Consider the following 19,146-nt stretch of genomic DNA (forward strand, 5'->3'; position numbering starts at 1 on the left):
TGCAAAAATAAGCACAAATAACAAGCAAAAATATTGTGAAGACGATAACTTAAAATTATTTTAATCTAAAAATCAAAAGATAAAAATGTTTTCTAAAAGGTCTGGTGTAAGTTAAGTAAGTTAATGACAATTATAAATCTTGCTTTCCTTCATACAGAATACAGTTTTAACACTTCTTAGCACTGCTCTTGTATTTTCTTCCATAAGTCAATCATTCGTTTAATTAAAAACTTATAGCATAAATATATATATATTTAAAACACTGTAAAAGTTAAAAGAATGATAGAAGCTACAGGCAGGATCTCTGCTGTTATGTCAAGCTAACCTCACTAAAGTCACCAGCCAAAATAAGGAAGGAGAGCAGAATCCTTGCGACACAAGTAAGGCTAACAGAGACTCTCAGAACTTTAACCAACACGTAGGAAAATAATTTTCTTAATGCCAGGAGAAGCTATAAATACCTAAATAGATGTTTGGAGTTACTGCAAATGGTGACAGAGGCGGTTGGCTGCTCTTCTTGGGAGCTTTGTAGCCCGTGGCCCAGCTGGTCACACCTGTACTTTCTTTCTTACGCTCTCTCTGCATCTTTGGAGGAAGGGTGGTGGAAAGCTTGACTTCAAAGGAAGCAAAATTAACCTGTAAGAAATGGCAGGCTGCAATATTGGAAATGCAGCCATTTTTTGTATAATTTGGCTATTTTATATATTTCTGAGAAGACAGTATTGGTCCCTAGGTATCAAATCGTTCAGTTTATTCAGCTGTATGTGAAGTCCTCATTTAAATTAGAGCTTGGAGAGCACCGTGCAATACCTGAAGAATCAATTACATTCTGAATAAGTAATAGACCTGTTTATTATACTACATATTTTTAATAATAAAATTGGCATCTGTGGCTTACAGTATGTAGGGACACTTCTTAATCTACTTTACAGTCCATTCAAGCACAGCACCAGCTTTTTGTATCTATATTCAGATCTTCAGAGATTACAAAATGTGGATGTTTCAAGTACGTGCATTGTTATTAGTTATTCTTGCACTGCCTGTACAAATAATGTACAAACAATTACATACAAGGCTTGAAAACAGTGCATTACATATAGTGCAAAAAATGAGCTGTGTGGCAATAACAAACCTTTGAAATAATCTCACTGCAGCACCGGACTCTAAACCTTATATGGCAAATTTCATTTTGTGTTTCACAGAATTATAGGGGTTGAATGGGACCTCTGGGGATGTTCTAGTCCAACCCTCTGCTAATGCAGGTTCCCTAGAGTAGGTTGTACATGAAAGTGTCCAGGTGAGTTTTGAATACCTCCAGATAAGGAGGCTCCACGACCTCTCTGAGCAGCCTATCTCAGTACTCTGCCATTCTCACTCTTCCTCGTGTTTGAATGTTTCTTCCCGTGTTGCAGTTTTTGCCTGTTGCTCCTTGTTCTGTCGGTGTGCACTACTGAAATGAGTCTGGCTTTTAAAATAATTTGACTCGTGCATAGTGATATTTTACAGTCTGGAAGTATTGGAGTACTTAACTTGAATGGAGAAAATAGAAAATGGAAGTTAAATAGTAGTGATGGAAACATTGCCGTTCACCATTCAGCAGTGGAATGTTAATGTATTTCATTTTAGTTTTTCTTGCTGGACATGCTAAACACCACTTATACAAAATTACTTTTTAATTTGCAATTTATTTCTCTCCATTTTTTCTAGTGGTCAGAGTTCCCTCTTATAATTCCTAAGGCTGTATCTTAAAGTTTCATTTCAGCTGCCATTTTAAATTAACTTTTAAGAGTGTGCAGAAAGGAAAACCTCTCTATTCCTCTGTGACTTTCAAAAAACACAAGTTCCAGCAGGATTATGCATTAGAGAAAACCCTGAGCTGTTTTTCTTAGGGCCCTGGTGCTCACTCAGTCAGTGTACTGTTCAACTCTGTTTATATTTTCTTCATAGTCATTACAATCCCAGATACATGTGTTTGTATGTATTTCCATACATGGAGAGTTGTGAGGGCATAAGGAAAAGAAGAAGGAAAACAAAAGACGTGCAATATAAATTGGTGTTTGGTGTTAGTGTACGTGAACTGCCACCCACCTGGCATCTAGATTTCTTTTGTTTGCTATCCTCAATTTGCTGTCATGCAATAACATAGACAATGGAAAGGCAAAGTAGGTCTTGAAGAAGGAAAAACAAGTATTTCAACCGTTGTTCACCTACTACCAAAATACCTCCAATTTGCTTCCTTGGAGAACTGACTTTCTAGTCTACTGATTGTGTTTCAGTGCATGCATTAAATACTTAATTGCTATCATTTTAACATGTAGTAGATACAGCATAGTTGAAAAGTATAAGTTGCAGAAAAGGAAAGGCAGTGAGCAGTATAGTGGAAATGCAGGCAGGAAGAGAAATTGAGAGAAGAGAATGAAGAAGAAAGGAGTAAAGAACTGAGAAATTCAGTATTATCTGAAATTTAGTAATATTTAGTGACTGATAAAACAGATTCCATTTTTTTTTACATTCCTTTTATTTGATTTTTTTTGCCTTCCTCTGGCATGATTACAACATTTACTACTATTTTTCAAGGCCTGCATGGCCTACAGGAGCAAACCCAGGATGCAAGCTTGAGTTCTTATTCTATGAACTGAAATATATACACATATGTAAAATATCTGCGTTGCTTCTATCTGCACACTTTATTTAGCATTGAGTACCTACAACAAAGGGATTGGGAAAAAGAGTAAATCATTTTTGTATTCTAGTATCCAGAGCATGTGATACATCTTTAACTCCATGTCCTCTAATAGAGAGAAATACCTTTTTTGTAAAGCATCTGCGATAGATTTGTTCCTCTGTTACTCCTGGTGTCTTCTGGTTTTGGTATGAGTTGGGGTTTTTGGCTTTTCGAAAGCATTATTATTGCCCTCTCACACCTAGATAGTAATCCTCTTATTCCTGCAAGGCTTGGCAGACTGGAATAGACTGGACGTAAGTTAATGCTGTGCTCGTTAGCATGAGTTTGGAATTTCCAGTGGCTGTTTTTCAGTCCTACTGGTTGCTCTGGCTTCAGTCTTCCTTTGGTAGGGATTTGTTGATTGCTTTGGTGATCCCTTTCCAGAAAGAGAGAATGCTCCAAAGACTTGATTTTGAATACTTTTCAGTTCTAAGGAGCAGAAAATCTTACCTTGGCTATTCCAAGCATAATGGCAGTAGGGCTGATGGAGTGTCTTACTAGGCCTGTGCTTTTTAATGCCCTCTACTACTTAGAGATGAGAATGTAAAAATCAGTCAGTATTTGGCCGGGAAATACTTCATTTAGTTTTGCTAGCTGACACTTTTCATTCATCAGCTTTCTTGAACTGAAATGGCAACTAGCAAGTTATTGCAGGATTGGGTATGTTTTGTTCACTTAATTTTCATGTAATCTCTAAATGAAATTCCCATTAATTAATCTTATCCCTCTATTAACTTAGATCGACATTAAAAAGACTGCAATTAGAAAAAACAGATAAAATATAATAGAATATAATTAAATCAGTTCCAATATTCTGTGGCGTTGCCCTTCATGAATGTGAATTGTTCTTCCCACAGTAAACAGCGTAGTCAAACGTCAAGCCTGTTTCCCAATTCATCAAGCATCACCTTAATAAGGGCTGAGATAGCTTTGTGTTGAACTGCATAGTTCTGTGTTTGTCTCACGACAGCCAGCATGTAATGTAGCACGTCAGGACTTGCTGCCAGTGCTGTCACTGGTGTGATGCAATGGGTCTCAGCCCCCAGTGCTGAGGTGTAGCTCCCACTGCTTGAGGGAGTGCATGCACACGGCTGTGTGTATGCTGAGAGCAAGGAATGGTGTAGAACTTGCCCTCCTCAAAAAACACTTTGCTTACTGAACATCATCTGACAAAAACGTGTACATGGACTTTTCACTTTAGGCTTATGTGCTTATCACAGTTTCTTAACCATTTTGTAAGCACAGAATTTGGGAAGTAGGGGAAAGCCGTTACAAGTCGCATGAAACTAAGATGGGACTGATCTGTGAAAATAATTAAGCTGGAGGAGAGGTTTTCCTTCGCGGGATGTTTCTGGAAAGGAAAGAAAAATAGAACTAATGGTTAAGTGGAGCCTCGTATTACAGACTCGTCTGTGATTGTCTAGAAATTGAATTAACCTCTCTCCTGTGCATATCGTTTAAAACGCAGCTCAGGAGAGGCTGCCCAGAGGTTAGGGCTCTGATGGTCTGCTGAGCAGAAATAGTAGCAGAGGTCCTCACACCGGGAGGAGGGAGGACTCGTGACAAGGAGAGGAAAGGAGGGGAAGAGGGGGAAGAGAAATGTTAATTTTGGCAGTGGAGCTGACAGAATAAATTTGTCTCCAAGCCCAACAGTTGTAAAAGTAGGCCAGAGGGGTCTACTGAGTAAACAAATGGAAGTTTGTTAGTTCCTTCCAAAAAGGATACTTTTGTACTTTCTGGGCACAATAGAAGACAGAAAAGGAACTTACTGGGCTTTTAATTACGGAAGAGAATTGCATATGGTTTTAATGCCACTACTAACATATTTTTTAGCCTTCAGGAATAAAAGGTCTGTTGTTGATAAACACAGAGGGCTTGCCCACATTTCTGAGCCATTAAAGGGAACTGTCTTACGTGCTGGTACCTCCTAGGCAGCAGGGAAGGACTTGCTCTTAGACAGCATGCACTGCCAAATGTTTCATCGGCCCAACATAAACAAAATAGGCTGTGCTTTTACATAGCAATAGCTTACCCTAGGTAAATAGGCTCTTTTGTTGGGGTGGAACTTTTTTGATAAGGGAACACATGCTGATTATATATATGTGTATATATAGTAGGCTACAAAACCAGCTTATGCTCCAGTTCTGAGGCAGGAGTTTGAAGTTCAGTAATACAGGAACTACAGGATTGCATTAGATCAAGTGGATGCGATCTAAAGAAAAAAATCAAACGCATTCTATGGAGAATCAGTGAGTTTTAGAAAGAAGGCAGGGTTACTTGAAATGGATTAGAGTGTGCTCAAATCAAGCCAGTACATAAGATATGCAGAAAGCATTAATTCTAGATGTATAGAACAGGGAATAGATTTAATTTTTAGGTTTTGATTTTCTCAAGATCAAGAAATGTCTCACTGCCTCTTTAAGAAATTTTATGCCACCAAGTTATTTCTTTGCAAATGCCATTAAACACTTCAAAGCACAATGTGCTGCTTTCAATAGCAATTTAGTTTTTTGCAGCAGTTGAAATATCTTCTTGTGTGATGAGCCTGAACCAATATTTTATGTTCTTTTTCTCCTCTGTCTTTCTAAATGCGTGTGGGCTACAGATGGTTCTGTGAAGGAAAAGAACTCCAGAACTCCCCTGACATTCAAATCCATTCTGGAAGTGGAGGACTTCATTCACTAATTATAGCAGAAGCCTTTGAAGACGATACAGGACGCTATAGTTGTCTGGCTTCAAATTCCCTCGGTTCAGATAGTACCTCAGCTGAAATATTCATTGAAGGTAAGAGGTGAAATAAAAAGATTCTTGACTCAGACATGAAAGATAACTAAGCTGAAGTTTACTTTTAGTTCTTATTTGCTTTGTGATAATTGTATGGTGTTTCTCAGCTTCCTTTTAAAGCAGTATATTCTGACAACGGCACTGTACTAATTCTTATATTTCAGTGGATATTCCAAGAATCACTGGCTAGACTGCTATTTATTTGAGGCAAAAAGAAGATAAAAAATGTAAAAGGATGGACAAGTAGAGTTTTTTGTGAACAATAAGTAGCTTCTGCAAATAAAAGATATAACTGGTTATACTAATAATGATTATCAGAGTAGCAGTAATTCCTGTGACATTTCTGAACCTCCTTCCAGTGCAATTAAAGGTGACTGTTCCAAATAAGTCCTCCTCAGTCACGGGTAAACAAGCTTTAATTCTTCATATTTTACACCCTAACTTTAAGTCAGATTGTATGTAAGTCAGTAATACTAGTTTTGTCCACAATCAAGTGACTGTATTTTAGACGTGGTAATATTAACTACATAATTACATTAATTGCATAAATCCAATTTTTACTTTAGTTAATTTCTCTTTCAAGCCCTTCAGTAAGATCTTTTCTTTACTGGTTTTGTAACTCTTTAACATTCATCTAATAATTAGTTGAAAACAAATTAATATAACAAATACTTGTAAATCAGAGTAATATTATACTAAAATTATTAAATTGATCTTGATTAACAAAGCAATTTTTTTCACTGTAATTTAGCTGAATCATGGCAAAGTGCATTATTTATAAGGTTTCTCTTGTAATATTTTCTGTGCTCAAAACTGTGTTCTTGGGATATAATAGCAAAATCACCAAGGCCTGTTCTGGATTTTATGGACTCTGGTGAGGTTTTTTCTGTGCAGAAGGGAGTATGGTTTCAGAAATACTCAGATACAGTACAGACTCATAATTCTACAGGAAGTTATAACAGTGGAGGTGGCACTGAAAACAGATAGAAAGGGAAATACAGCAAGTAAGAATTCATTTTTTGAGATCTGGCTAAGTTTTACCATGTGGAATTTCTGTCTTGAAGTTTCACAACATTTACCTTTCAAAGAGAGAACTGTACAAGCCATTATGCTCCTCCCTCATCATCTTTAAGGAAAGCAGATTGCCATGCAAACATTGCTTTGTACATTAATAATCTTGATGACAGTGTTGTCTCACACCTTCTTTTGTATATCAAGCCCAGCCATGCAAGACATTTTTATCCTTTACTCATAGAGGAATACTTACACGTTGACCCACTTTGCTCACCTGACATTGCTTCTCTTTTCTTACCCTTCTGTGCTACTTACAGCTTTGACTTTTGTAGCCCATACTTTGTAAATAAATCGGGTACTTGAGTCCCTGAGTTCAAGTTCTGTTTCACTGTAAGTCAATCTATGCAATACTGTGTATGTTGAATATGATTTCTCTGTGATCTGTAATACAAATTCAGCTCTGCATATATGTACGAATCCTTAGAGGAATTATCTACACTGCATAAATGTCTAGAATAACTATTGCATACAGAGCCAGTAGCTATTAGGAAAAATAAAGACAGTGGTAAAATAAATACTTTCCCATCTTTTCTTCAGGTGGGTTCAGGGTATTCCAAACGCATACATTATATCAAGACTTCCACTGTAAATGCCATCTGTAGATTGATAGAAATAGTCTGAAATGTGGAAATAGCAGCAAACAAGTTTAGTCTGGAAATGCCTTTCTACACTGAGTGCTCGTAATTATGGTTGAAGATTTATTATCTGTATATAAGACATGTTTTCCTAAGATTTAAGTTTTAACATTCAAGTAAATGCAGTTATACATTTCCAGTAGAATAGTAGTAGTCAGCAATTTTTTTGTCATATTTGCTTCAGTACAAAGGAATAAAGCTAAGATCCTAGGAGGGCCATGAAGGTAATCAGTGCCTGGAGGTGTTCAAGGCCAGGTTGGATGGGGCCCTGGGCAGCCTGGTCTGGTATGAAATGTGGAGGTTGGTGGCCCTGCATGTGGCAGGGGGTTGGAGCTTCATGATCCTTGAGGTCCCTTCCAACCCTGGCCATTCTGTGATTTTATGAAAACAGTTTGAAATTAAATGGGTATGGACATGATTTCTGTAACTGTCTAAACTATATAGTTATGGTATCATAGTAGATAAGCTACTGCCCATTTTCTTATTACAGAAAATTTTCAACACTTGGAATGTCTTACTGTGCACATTGCAAGTCACTGGAAGTGTAATGCAGAAATAGCAAAGTTTTTCCTTTGGAATTTGAACTTAAAAGATATCAGTAAAAGATTATTGAATACGCTTTCTTTTCCAGGTGCCAGTTCCACAGATTCAGAGAGTGAAAGTTTAATTTTCAAATCAAAATCTGGAGCTATGCCACAGTAAGTGGGTGAAATAGGACTAATGATGTTCAAATTTTCTTAATGAGGCACACTATCTTCAGAAGTTTTAGAACTGAATAAGCATCTCGGATGTATTTGTCTGTGTCTTGTCCTAGTCTCTTCTCCTTCTTTCGTGTGATATAAATGTGCAGTATTATGGCTATAGATTTTATTAATGTGCTTATTCTGAGTCTACCCCTACTTAACAACACTTCAGTAGTTATCAACTTTTCATATGTAAGAGTAACTTTTGGTTAATCAAATCTTTGTAATTGTCTAGCCATGTGCCTCCAGAAAAATATGAAGAGGTCTAGAATATATATATATGTATATATTTATATAGAGAGAGAGAGTTTGACTCCTATAAAACTACTATTTACTAGACTATGCAAGCATAAAATAGTCAAAGATTGTATTCCAGTCAAGCTTCCTCCAGAGCTGATCTTTCCACTTTTAATGATATATATAACAGTCTTATAGCCAAAATGAAAACATAAGATGGTTATGCAGATATGAGCATGTAATGAACACCAGTTGAATAAAAATATTGAAGATATGGAAAATACAAGGTGGCTTATTAGTTACAAACTAACATATTCTCATTTTCATATCTTATAAACTGTTGTATTGTTTTTCTTTCTCAGGGCCCAAAAGAAAACCACCTCTGTTTCCCTGACAATAGGACCCTCTTCACCAAAGTCTGGAGTCACCACAGCTGTAATTCAGCCCATCTCTGTGCCCAGTCAGCAGGTATTTCCAGATATTTTTAAATTAGTGGGAGTATTTTAGAATTCATTTCAAAATGTTTAGGTTCTGAAAAACTCTGTCATTTGAGGAACTATACTAATGGACTATAAGCTTATGTTATTAAGAGTGATGATTTGTAAAATTAGGCAGTTGTCTAGCAAATGGAGTGTGACAGCAAATATACATAAGGATTCTTACAGTGTGTATCACTGCAACATGTGAGCAGTTGACATCATGACAATGAAAATTACAGAGGATATTACTTAATAGCAATTTGTTCCAATTCCAAAATAATGTAATTTTGTTAAATTAAATACTACTATTGTTTCTCTCTTCATTTTACTTGGTAAGAGAAATATATAGAAAATCAGTGTTCTTTAGTTTATAGAAAGTTCTAAAGGTGCTGTGGATGACTTAGAGTTTACATATAAATCATGAAATGCAAAAAATAAAAAAGTAAAATCTGTATTAAATTGTACATGGTAAATTACTTTTCCTTTCTCTGTTTAATCTGGATAAATTTTAGATACTCTTATTTATTACAAGATCAATCAAGGGATATAATAACAGAAGATGCAAAGCTGCTTTTGTGCAGAGGACTTACTTGAATGATACTAACAAGTGTTGAACACATAGTATTTCAAGGCAGGTGCTTGGGTACAAAGTTCTCATGGGAAGTATAGAAGAATTTTGATATCAGAAGTACAACAGAGTGAAATAGTGATGTCGCTCAAGTGTGCTATAATGAGAATAGATTAAAATCATTCGTTTTTGAATTTGTATTATTGAATATGTTTATACAGATGATGATGTTCAAACATTATATCCTTTGCATTTCATAGTGTTGTTGCAATACTTTGCAGGTCCAAAGCCCTACTTCATACCTGCACCATCTGGATGGATCTAAGCCTACCAATTCTGCACTCATTTTCACTAAGGTATGGTTTATCCATCATGATTTTTATACAGGATGCATTTAGTCCAGAAGGAAATATCAAGAACTTATTATAAAGCAGGAGTCTTTGATTGAATAAAAAACAAAAATTGCAGATTTTATTAGGTAGGTCCTTTTCTGTATAAAGACATTCTAAGACAATACTTATCCACTGACACAATGATGTTCTTATGCCTTCTACCCTGTTAATATCATAGAGGAATTACATGCATATTCTATGTGCGACAGATGGCAGCAGGACAAGGGGAAATGGTTTTGAGTTGAGGGAGGGAAGACTTAGATTGGATGTCAGGGGGAAGTTCTTTACAAAGAGAGTGGTGAGGTGCTGGAACAGCTGCCCAGAGAGGCTGTGGATGCCCCGTCCATCCCTGGAAGTGTTCAAGGCCAGGTTGGACGGGGTCCTTGGCAGCCTGGTCTGGTATGAAATGGGGAGACTGGTGGCCCTGCATATGGCAGGGGGGGTTGGAGATTGGTGATCCTTGAGGTCCCTCCCAACCCTGGCCATTCTGTGACAGTGCCAGTGGGTCACCTTCCTGGCCTGGATTTTTATGAGCGATGCATTCAAGCACTTGCTCATTGCTTGCAAAAATACATAGCTAATGATGGTGACTATGTTGATAATCTGTGTTTTGTGGCTGGCGTTTTATTCTATCAAATAGTGCTCTTGTGCTCTTTGTATCTGGTGTAGTTTCCATGGAAATAAATAAATAGGAGGCATTAGTTTCAGAGTGACCTTCTGTTAATTACTTCACTAAAACAATTTGACTAAAAGATCATATGAAACAGCAAATAGTTGTTCCTAAACTAAGAAAAACCCCTGTTCTCCACAATTTTATATCTTCACCCCAACGTATCCATTTCTCAAGGCAGAAAAGGTCTGATTCCATTCATTGGAATTCTGCACTCATACTGCAGTTACCACAGGAGGGTGAATAAAGAAGGTGCAAGGAGTTAGAGAATATAATTGCTGCAAGGTAGGGAGCCAGGCAACTTCCAATAAGAGGAAGAAATACGAGAAGCCTAGCTGAGACACTCAGAAATCACCAGAATCCCACTGTTACCTTCCGGTCCTCATCTCTCTTATTCCTGAAATCCACTATTAACTGGTTTAAGCCAGCTGGCATATACCAAACAAAATCCACTTTAATTACAGAAGGAATGAACCACTTATAAAGAACAACAACGAAAAAGCTTATGCAGCTTCCTTACACAAATTTCTTTGTATGTAAAATTCAGGGAACAATTCAAAAGAGTTTAGACTTCAGTGTTATAAAATTCTTATTAATCTGATTAAAAAGAGACCTAAAAATTGTAAGTAAGGATAATGCTGAGCTTCAAAGTTCACATGTGATGTTGCATCAATTCCTAAAACTTTATCAAAACTTCATTAATAACGGGAAAGGGAGTGAGACAGCCAGTACAGTAAAGAAGGCTCTTTGCTTCATAACCTTGTGATGGACAAGAAAGGCAAACATAGTGACTTTCTCCTGTTGCATAAAGTACTGAACTTCTTCTCCCTTCTAGAGGTCTTCATTAAAGGTCCTTCATATGTATGCAGCAATTCAGTATAGCCATAGTACTGTCTCAGAAGCTATCCAACACATGGTAAAACATCCTAATCTGTCATTTACTATAGCTTGGATGTTTATAACTGGCTGGGAAAAAAAAAGCAATTGTACATTTTAGAGGTTGATCTGAAAGCAGCACAGCTATTTTCTCAAGACCATGTCAACCAACGTGTACCTAGTTGCAGATTTTCATTCTGCCTTGTGGAAGTAGGAGGAATGCTGAGACCGTAACTATCCACTTCTTGTGGTCTGAGAAATTAAATGCTTCTACAGGGTAGTATGCATTATATGGACTATTTAGTCCTTTTGAGGTGATACATTAAATGTAATCGGAGTGAAAGTAACATTCACAGAACATGACTGCTGGAAAAAAGAATACGAGATGGTAACATAAAGACATTTTTTAGAATGTAAAACGCTCCTGTTTATCTGAATTGTGATTGCTTTATTTCAGGAACTACAAAACTCCACAGCATCTGAGGGGCAAGTAGTGGTATTGGAATGCAGGGTGAGAGGACCCCCTCCCATTCATGTTAAGTGGTTTCGACAGGGCATTGAAATTCAAGATTCTCCAGACTTCAGAATTCTCCAAAAAAGTAAGGCAATGACTAAAGTCTTCTAAATGACTTCTGATATGGGGTGCGTTGGGGAGGGTGGAATAATCATGAAATTTATTTTGGATTACATTTCACATGTCATTGATTATAATGGCTAAAGGCTAGTAGTAATAATTGAACTACTGCTACCAATACAACACTTAGTCATATTTATTTTGTAATGTTTCTGCAAAGATTCTGTACTTTTCTACAAGATTTCAGTGCGTGTTCACTCAGTATACTGTTGTTTATTAGCATAATCTCTAACATCATTTTTCTTGTTTGTTTCCCCTTTTTATGATGTGATATGCAGAGCCACGATCTGCAACTGAACCTGGTAAGAATCATATTAAAAATATCTCTTGATTCACTAGGTCTTTGAGTTTGTATAGAAGCTGTAAATGTAAAAGGATTTCTGCTGAGCATTGGTAACATGAAACCCCCTTAAAGAGAATGTTTCTTTATCACACCTTCCATACTCCACACTGGGCTTTACATCAATTCCTTTATAAGTTAAACAGTAAATTCCATTTAGACCAGTAAGGAGAGCCTCATGGCCAAAACTTTTAAGCAAGTTTTATTCTCAGAAAATGAGTAATTTGCATGCTGCAAAGGATGAAAAAAATATCCCACAAAATTGTATGACACCAATTGTATGTGTTTCATAACACTCAACCACTAAATGCTGCTTTTGCCAGTGTAGGTTGACAGATGTGAGTTGTCTTTCTTTTTCCAGAAGAAAGGCACATAGAGTTTTCTAGCCCTTTTATGAGACAAAAGTTCTACATTTCATCAAGAAAGCAAAAAGTGTTCTTCCAACACTTGGTTTTCGCTGGCTGCTTCCTTTGCACTTACAGGCTGTTGCAGTTCCTTGAATTGTAGAGATGCTAAAAGGCTGAGTGTGCTTCATCTTTGTGTTAGATAAGTCAATCAACAGGTAGAAGTAGAGCAGTGGTGTAGTCTTACTACACCTCTTTACTTAAGAGGGTGACAGGTTGTGCTCGAATACGCATGGAGAGAGATTTAATAACAGAGTAGAAAAACAGAAAGAATATTTTTAGATGCGGATATTCCCAAAGAGTGTCTTTGTTCTGAAGGATGTTAGCTATGTGTGCATGTTTTGAACGTTGAGGAGTTGCAGAGGCAGTGTTGAGTGCATAGGGAACAGACTCAGCAATGATGTTTGTAAATTAGCAGTGCTGCTGTTGAGGGTATGGACTGAGAAAAAGCAGTGAAGGGTTAATTCTAGAAAAAAGGTGGCTTTCTGTAAGCATTCATGGAAAGGAGAAGAGTGAAACGGGGAAAAGGTTTCTCCTTTCTCAGTTATTCACTGATTTTCTTAGTGTTCCACAAAATTATTTCCTTGTAGTACCTAATTTTATTTGCTGATTGGCGCATGCGCAGTCTATTCTGACAGTCAGTGGTATGAATTGTGTTCTGTCACCACCTGTAGTAACAGCTGATGCCCAAAGTACATGTGAAGAAATAATTTGATTTGATGGACACTTGAAATGTGAGATGTGAGATGCAAGAAAATCAAATCAACTTATCATGAGGAATTAAAACATATCTTAATGTTAACAAACATGGACTGGTTTTATAAGCTACTGGTTGGTAGCTTATAGTCATAACTCAAAATTTAAGGTTAAAAATTGTAAGTTTCAGTACAAAATTCTTTTTGGAGAGTTTCAATATCATATCAAGCGTTTGGATATGAACAGAAATGAGAAGAATAGATTTGTGTTGCAGTATATTCAATTCTGTGTCATTCTAGGAACATTCTCCCATAATATATATAATGAAAAAAGCCTCCCAAATAAGCTATTTTCTTTAACTTAATAAATAAATAAATGGGGTTCATTCTTTTCTCCTTCCCAGATAAACTTATTTCTGGTTCAAGTAATGGCATCTCTGGGATCCACTTTTCTAGATTTAATCTACTGATGCTATGAGACTAGCAGCTGGTTTATCTAGCTCATTGCTAATACTGGGAGCTTATTCTCTACTGAATCACTTGGACTACATTCACACCCTCCTAAAACATGATAGAAAACTACCCGAAAGGATTTCAAATTTAAGCAAAAGTTTCTGTGAACTCTACTAGCATATCTTGTGTATTTATTTTATTAAATGTCTATTTTGAAACTACTTTGATAGGCATCAACAACGTTAGCTTATTTTTGGTAATTTTTCTTTACCCCCAGTCCTTTTTACACATTATAATGTGTGGAGTACTGGATGACCTAAGTGATTAAGAGTAGGAATGCAGTGTTAACTAGTGGAGAGAACAAGCAGATGTTTGCCTAAGACAATAGGTTCAAATTCCTTTGTGTGGATAGTTGAGTACGAGGGAAATTTGTATATTTTCTCTCTTACTGGTATTTTTTGATGGTCATCTAAGTAATTTTCATTATTGTTAGTTGCAAGATTTCTATAGCCTATTGGAGATTACTGTGAAACAAGTAAGAACGTTCATTGTAGCTGACACAGCTAATAATAATAACAACTAACTGAAACAGAATAGAAGGTGGAATTCGGACTACAGAAAAAATCATAAACTTCCTATTACTTCCCTTTCATATACTATCGTGTTGATTTTGCTGAATGGTGCCTAGCTTGCAGACTCTGGGAGAGGATAACTCATAGTTTTAAGTCTTGTAGCATATAAGCAACTTTCAACTATCTAAAATGTATGGATTTCAGTTTGGTATTTTGTTTTCCCTGGATTCATTGAGCTAAGTGCTCACAAGTAAACTTCAATTTTTATGTGTGTAGACAGTTCCTAGTAAGCCCCATCAAATACTGTGCAGTGTCTTACATTCCATTAAAATCAAGAACAGCACACTTGTCAGCTTATTTGTGTAGAAGTTGATCCTGCATGCAGAGAGGATGCAAATTAATAAAATGGGCAAAATGTTTCCTTCTGATGTAAACGACAAGCAGAGTCTTAAGTATAATATTAGCAGTAAGTTACACTATTGTTTAGGATGTCATCAAGAGTCTTGAAATTTTTGCAGCAGGAAATTGAATGGGTTTCAGAAACATAGTAGGTTTTCATGCTGGTACAACACTGGTTTGTGATGTAATATGTATTCTAAGACACCAGACAAAATAATATTAGCAGAGGAAATTTCTCATAAGCAAACACACTACTATGTACAGATGGTGAGGACGTATGCAAGACTGAGCAGAGAGATCAACATGCCTGTGCTAGAAGAGTATTGATAATTTTGAGAGATTGGGATGATTTCTTAAATCATTTCCAAGCGTACATCTTTTGTTGAATTTTGCATAAATCATAACAAGTTGCAGTGTGACATTGTTAGCTGTGAACTGAAGTCCAGATGTCAATAAATACAATGCTAAAAACATTGGTTATCCTTTCTTAGGTTGGTGTTAACGATTTAAAAGAGAATTTTTCCATGAACTCTCACAAATAAGAAATTAGGAAGCAAGAGGGTTTTCCATTCTAAGGGTTTTTTAGGGTGGATTTTTTCTTTTGTTTTGTTTTTTTTTGGTACATTCTATCTACCCTAATGTATTTTACACTCTTCATTCTGTCTAGACAGAAATCAGTTTGCATCACAAATCCTCGCAGACTGCTTTGTGAATTAATAGTTAGTCAGATTACTTAAAGCCAACATTGCAGTTTGTCTCATTACCTGCTCTGTACTTCTTTCTTTGACATTTTGACTTCATACTGATTGAATCCTCCAAAGAACTGGCTGCCTGAGAATGAAATATCCCATGGAATCATTTGCCAGCTGTTGATATTTTGACCATTACTCAGCTGTCTGGAGTCAGCCGCAAACCGTATTGAATTACATTTAAAACAATGGTCTGATGGCATGTGAGAAGAAAACTATGTGAAGTAATTTTTCTTAAGCTGCCAGCGAATTGCCACATGTACATGGTGTTTTTTGTTTGTTTTTATTTTTCTGAGGCACGATTCCTCATATGTTCACCAAAAGCATCTCAAAAGACAGTCATCATTTCTCTTGGATTGTGCTGCTGTGATTGTGTGTCTGGCTGCTGCTGTTCCACCTCTAATAACTCAATCCCTTAGAAATCATCCTTTCATTCTTGCACACTGTTTGAAACTCAAAATATATGTAAATATTTCCTTTCCCCAGGAAAATGAGCTTTCTGATAGCTGATGAAATTCAGTACACAGAAGCTTTGGTAGATCAGCAGATGCATATAACCCTTGCATAGTTTAGAGAACTGTGAATCTGTGCAATCTGTGAAGTTCAGTCTCAGCAAAGAATATTCTTCTTCACAGATTCGTGAACCATTAAAGGATTACTCTGTAAAATGTAATCTTTCTGAGCAACTGACACAACAGTCGAGTGCTTCCACGTCTAAACATTTTGCATGTTTCAGTGCACAGAGTGCTTTTGTATTAGTGTAGTCGAGTGTTAAATATGTTTTAAGGCCCTGAAAACAGCATTTCAGAGCTGCTTTCTGGAACCCATTTTTGTGATGAAATTACTTGTCAGTTGATGATTACCGGGAAGGGAAACAGACATCTCCAGATCATCAGATGCTACTTAGCACAGCAACAGAAAGAAAACTGATTATATAAGTCAGGATCTAAAACTAGAAAAGTGCTCAGAGCGTTATGTATCCGTATAAAACACTGGTTTGACATAAAAATTTTGTAACATTATTTCTACCTTTCCTACAATGGTCAGCCTTTTAGCAAGGTCAGCAATTCTTGATGTGGGAGTGATAGCAAAATGACTAAAAAAAATAATGTCGTGGTGCTCCCACATGCTTTTAGCCAGATCCAGCTTTGAATTACTTCTCTCCCTCTTTCTCCTTTTTTTTTTTTTTCCTTTTTTAATTCTTTTTTTAACAATGCTTTTATTTTAGTTGGTTTTCTCATGATTGAGCAGAAAATATATTTTAGTTTGCTCATCCAGCTAGATAGGCTAAGTTTTAAGCTTCCATTATTTTCATTGCAGATTTAATGTCATTTTGTCTTGCAGGTATTACTGCAGTTTACCTTGCATAATTTTCCAATATACTGCTTCAGTAAACAAGCCATGTCACAGTTGAATCCATTAGAATTCTTTTATCACTGAAGAGTAAAAATCTGCTCACCTCACATGATCATACTTGCAAAACTGACAGTATGAATTAGCTATGCTCTGTGGAAAATGGAAATTCCACTGGTTGTTGTGTTATGTACCTTTGCCCTCGTTCAAATAGCAGTTCTTAGCATGGTGAAAATGATTTTCTTTCACCCAGCTTTCAGAATTCTGTTGTTCATTTAACAGGAAACTAGAAGGCTGCACGTATCAGATTGCATCCCCAGAGCCACTTCAATCCAGGACAATGCACGTGTGCTTAAACTGCTTGGGACACACTAACACTAAAAAAAGCTGATCTCAGTAGTTCAAAAACTAGCTTGTGTTACTCATTACTTTCCTGATAAGAGCTTTCATGAGTCATTTCATCTTCATCTAGGTCAGATAAGAACCAGCATGCTACAGTATTACCATACATGCCTCTTACAGCTACTCATAATGACTGGTTTGTGTTGCCAAAAAAAAAAAAAAAAAAAATCCACCACCATGTTCTGCTGTCTGAAAATCAGCTCTGTGCCAAGTCTTTAGTTAGTCATTCATTTTTAGTGCATTTCCAGTACACTAAGTTCTTGGATACGTTGTCATTTATAACTGGAAATATTCCAGAATTTTTTGGTTAACTTTCTAAATGAGACAGTGGTTTGCCCATACACAGTGACAACTAGGAAAAAGAGGAAAAAAAAAAACAACCAACCAACCCAAAAACAAAAAAATCAACTCTAACAGCAAGAACAAAAAAAAGCTAGAAAATGTTTTCATTGTTTAATCTAAAGGAAATGAGGCTATTCTTACCGAATGTCTCGTACGGAATAATTTTCATCTGAAAATTAATGGATTTTGAAGCACTCTTCACTTTGCTTTTATTAGCTATATTCCACTGATTATTTTATTGTTTTATAATATCTGGGATCCCATATGAATGTCTTCAAAACACTTTTTTTCTTCTTTTTTTAATGAAATAGAGTTTTGTTAAACTTTGAAGTACGTTTTTAATCATTTTTGTGATTGGTTTTGAGACTAGCAAATGAGCTTAATCAAAAGAAAATCCTGATTAATTAACAAAACATGACCTAACAGTGTCCAAGATTAAAGTTGGGTATGCATGTTGTGTAAATTCAAAGATTATTTAGATTAGCTACACTGTGAGCCTTTTTAAGATTGGCATACACCTAGAATTACAGATAAAATGAAGTGACTTCTCTGAAGAATCTGGAAAAATAGTATAATAGATAATTAAATATGTTCAAAATAAGAGCATGGAATGGATTTAGTTAGAAAATATTACCTTGAGACTCAACCTGAAATATGAATAGCCCAGCTTTTGTGGAAGTTTTCTGAACAGAGCTCTGGTCAGGAAGCATATATGAGATGATGGTGTATCAAAGCAGAACAAACAGATTTTCAACAGCTCCAGAATATGTCTATGCCTCTTCTGCAGAAATGGAAATCATCCTTCCAAACTCTACATAAGGGGCATACCTTGTGCATGCAGAGTTTTTAATTCTGGTCATTTTACATAGAAAGTTCAATTGGAAGTGATGACTAAGTACTTTCTGGCTTAACTGGGAATGTGATTTGATCTGAACTGTTTCATTAAATAAGAAAATTTAAGGGAAGGAAGCAACGATGTGATACTCATGTTAGTATCATACTAATGATATCATCAGGTAGGTATCATTTAGGTAGGTAGATTCAAAAAGAGCTTACAAGTTCTAATTGTATATAGAAACCATTACATTGATTGGTATGAATTAGTATGAGTTCTGCATTAAAAAAAATTCCATTGTAAAATAACTTTGCAGACTAGTAATTGCAAAGTTATTTTTCAAGACATGTTCTTTTAGAAGACCTAGATGGGTAGATTTACTTGTTTTTGCATATAAAGTCATTTTCACTGAAGCCATGTCCTTTGGAAGCCCAGCATTCGTATAAGAAGCACTTCATGATGTTCTTCTAACATGCAATGCAAAACGTGACGTGGTTCCTTAAGCAGTTTGTAATGTGGTTTATTTTTCTGTTTATTTCCAGAAGAGATATGTACTCTCGTGATTGCAGAAACTTTTCCTGAAGATTCAGGACTTTTCACGTGCACAGCAACAAATGAATATGGTTCAGTAACAAGCAGTGCACAACTAACTGTCTGCTCAGGTATGTGACAGAAGGAAAGAGGAGGTTTTAATCGTGGGTCTTAGATAATTAACCTGTGATGTCTACTTCATTTGTAGAAAAGGGCTGCCATAATACAAGGGTTCCTTTTTCAGATCTGCATCC

At 36.2% G+C, this 19,146-nt stretch overlaps 1 protein-coding gene across 2 annotated transcripts in view; it reads left to right on the forward strand.

The window, feature by feature from the left end:
* Positions 1-19,146, forward strand: part of LOC116242847 (palladin) — a 139,931-nt gene that overhangs the window by 12,802 nt on the left and 107,983 nt on the right. Inside the window, exons 2-8 of one of the 2 annotated variants that reach the window (XM_090138495.1) lie at positions 5,331-5,509; positions 7,850-7,916; positions 8,561-8,666; positions 9,527-9,601; positions 11,641-11,782; positions 12,096-12,119; positions 18,904-19,023. In XM_090138495.1, coding sequence (XP_089994621.1) covers positions 7,909-7,916; positions 8,561-8,666; positions 9,527-9,601; positions 11,641-11,782; positions 12,096-12,119; positions 18,904-19,023 — 475 coding nt within the window. In that variant the 5' untranslated portion in view covers positions 5,331-5,509; positions 7,850-7,908. Of the gene's footprint in view, positions 1-5,330; positions 5,510-7,849; positions 7,917-8,560; positions 8,667-9,526; positions 9,602-11,640; positions 11,783-12,095; positions 12,120-18,903; positions 19,024-19,146 lie in introns of those variants that run through there. The other variant, XM_090138494.1, reaches the window with a different exon arrangement.

This window comes from Phasianus colchicus, chromosome 4 (assembly GCF_987193195.1).
Source record: "Phasianus colchicus chromosome 4, bPhaCol1.hap1.1, whole genome shotgun sequence".
In the NCBI taxonomy this organism is placed as follows: Eukaryota; Metazoa; Chordata; class Aves; order Galliformes; family Phasianidae; genus Phasianus; species Phasianus colchicus.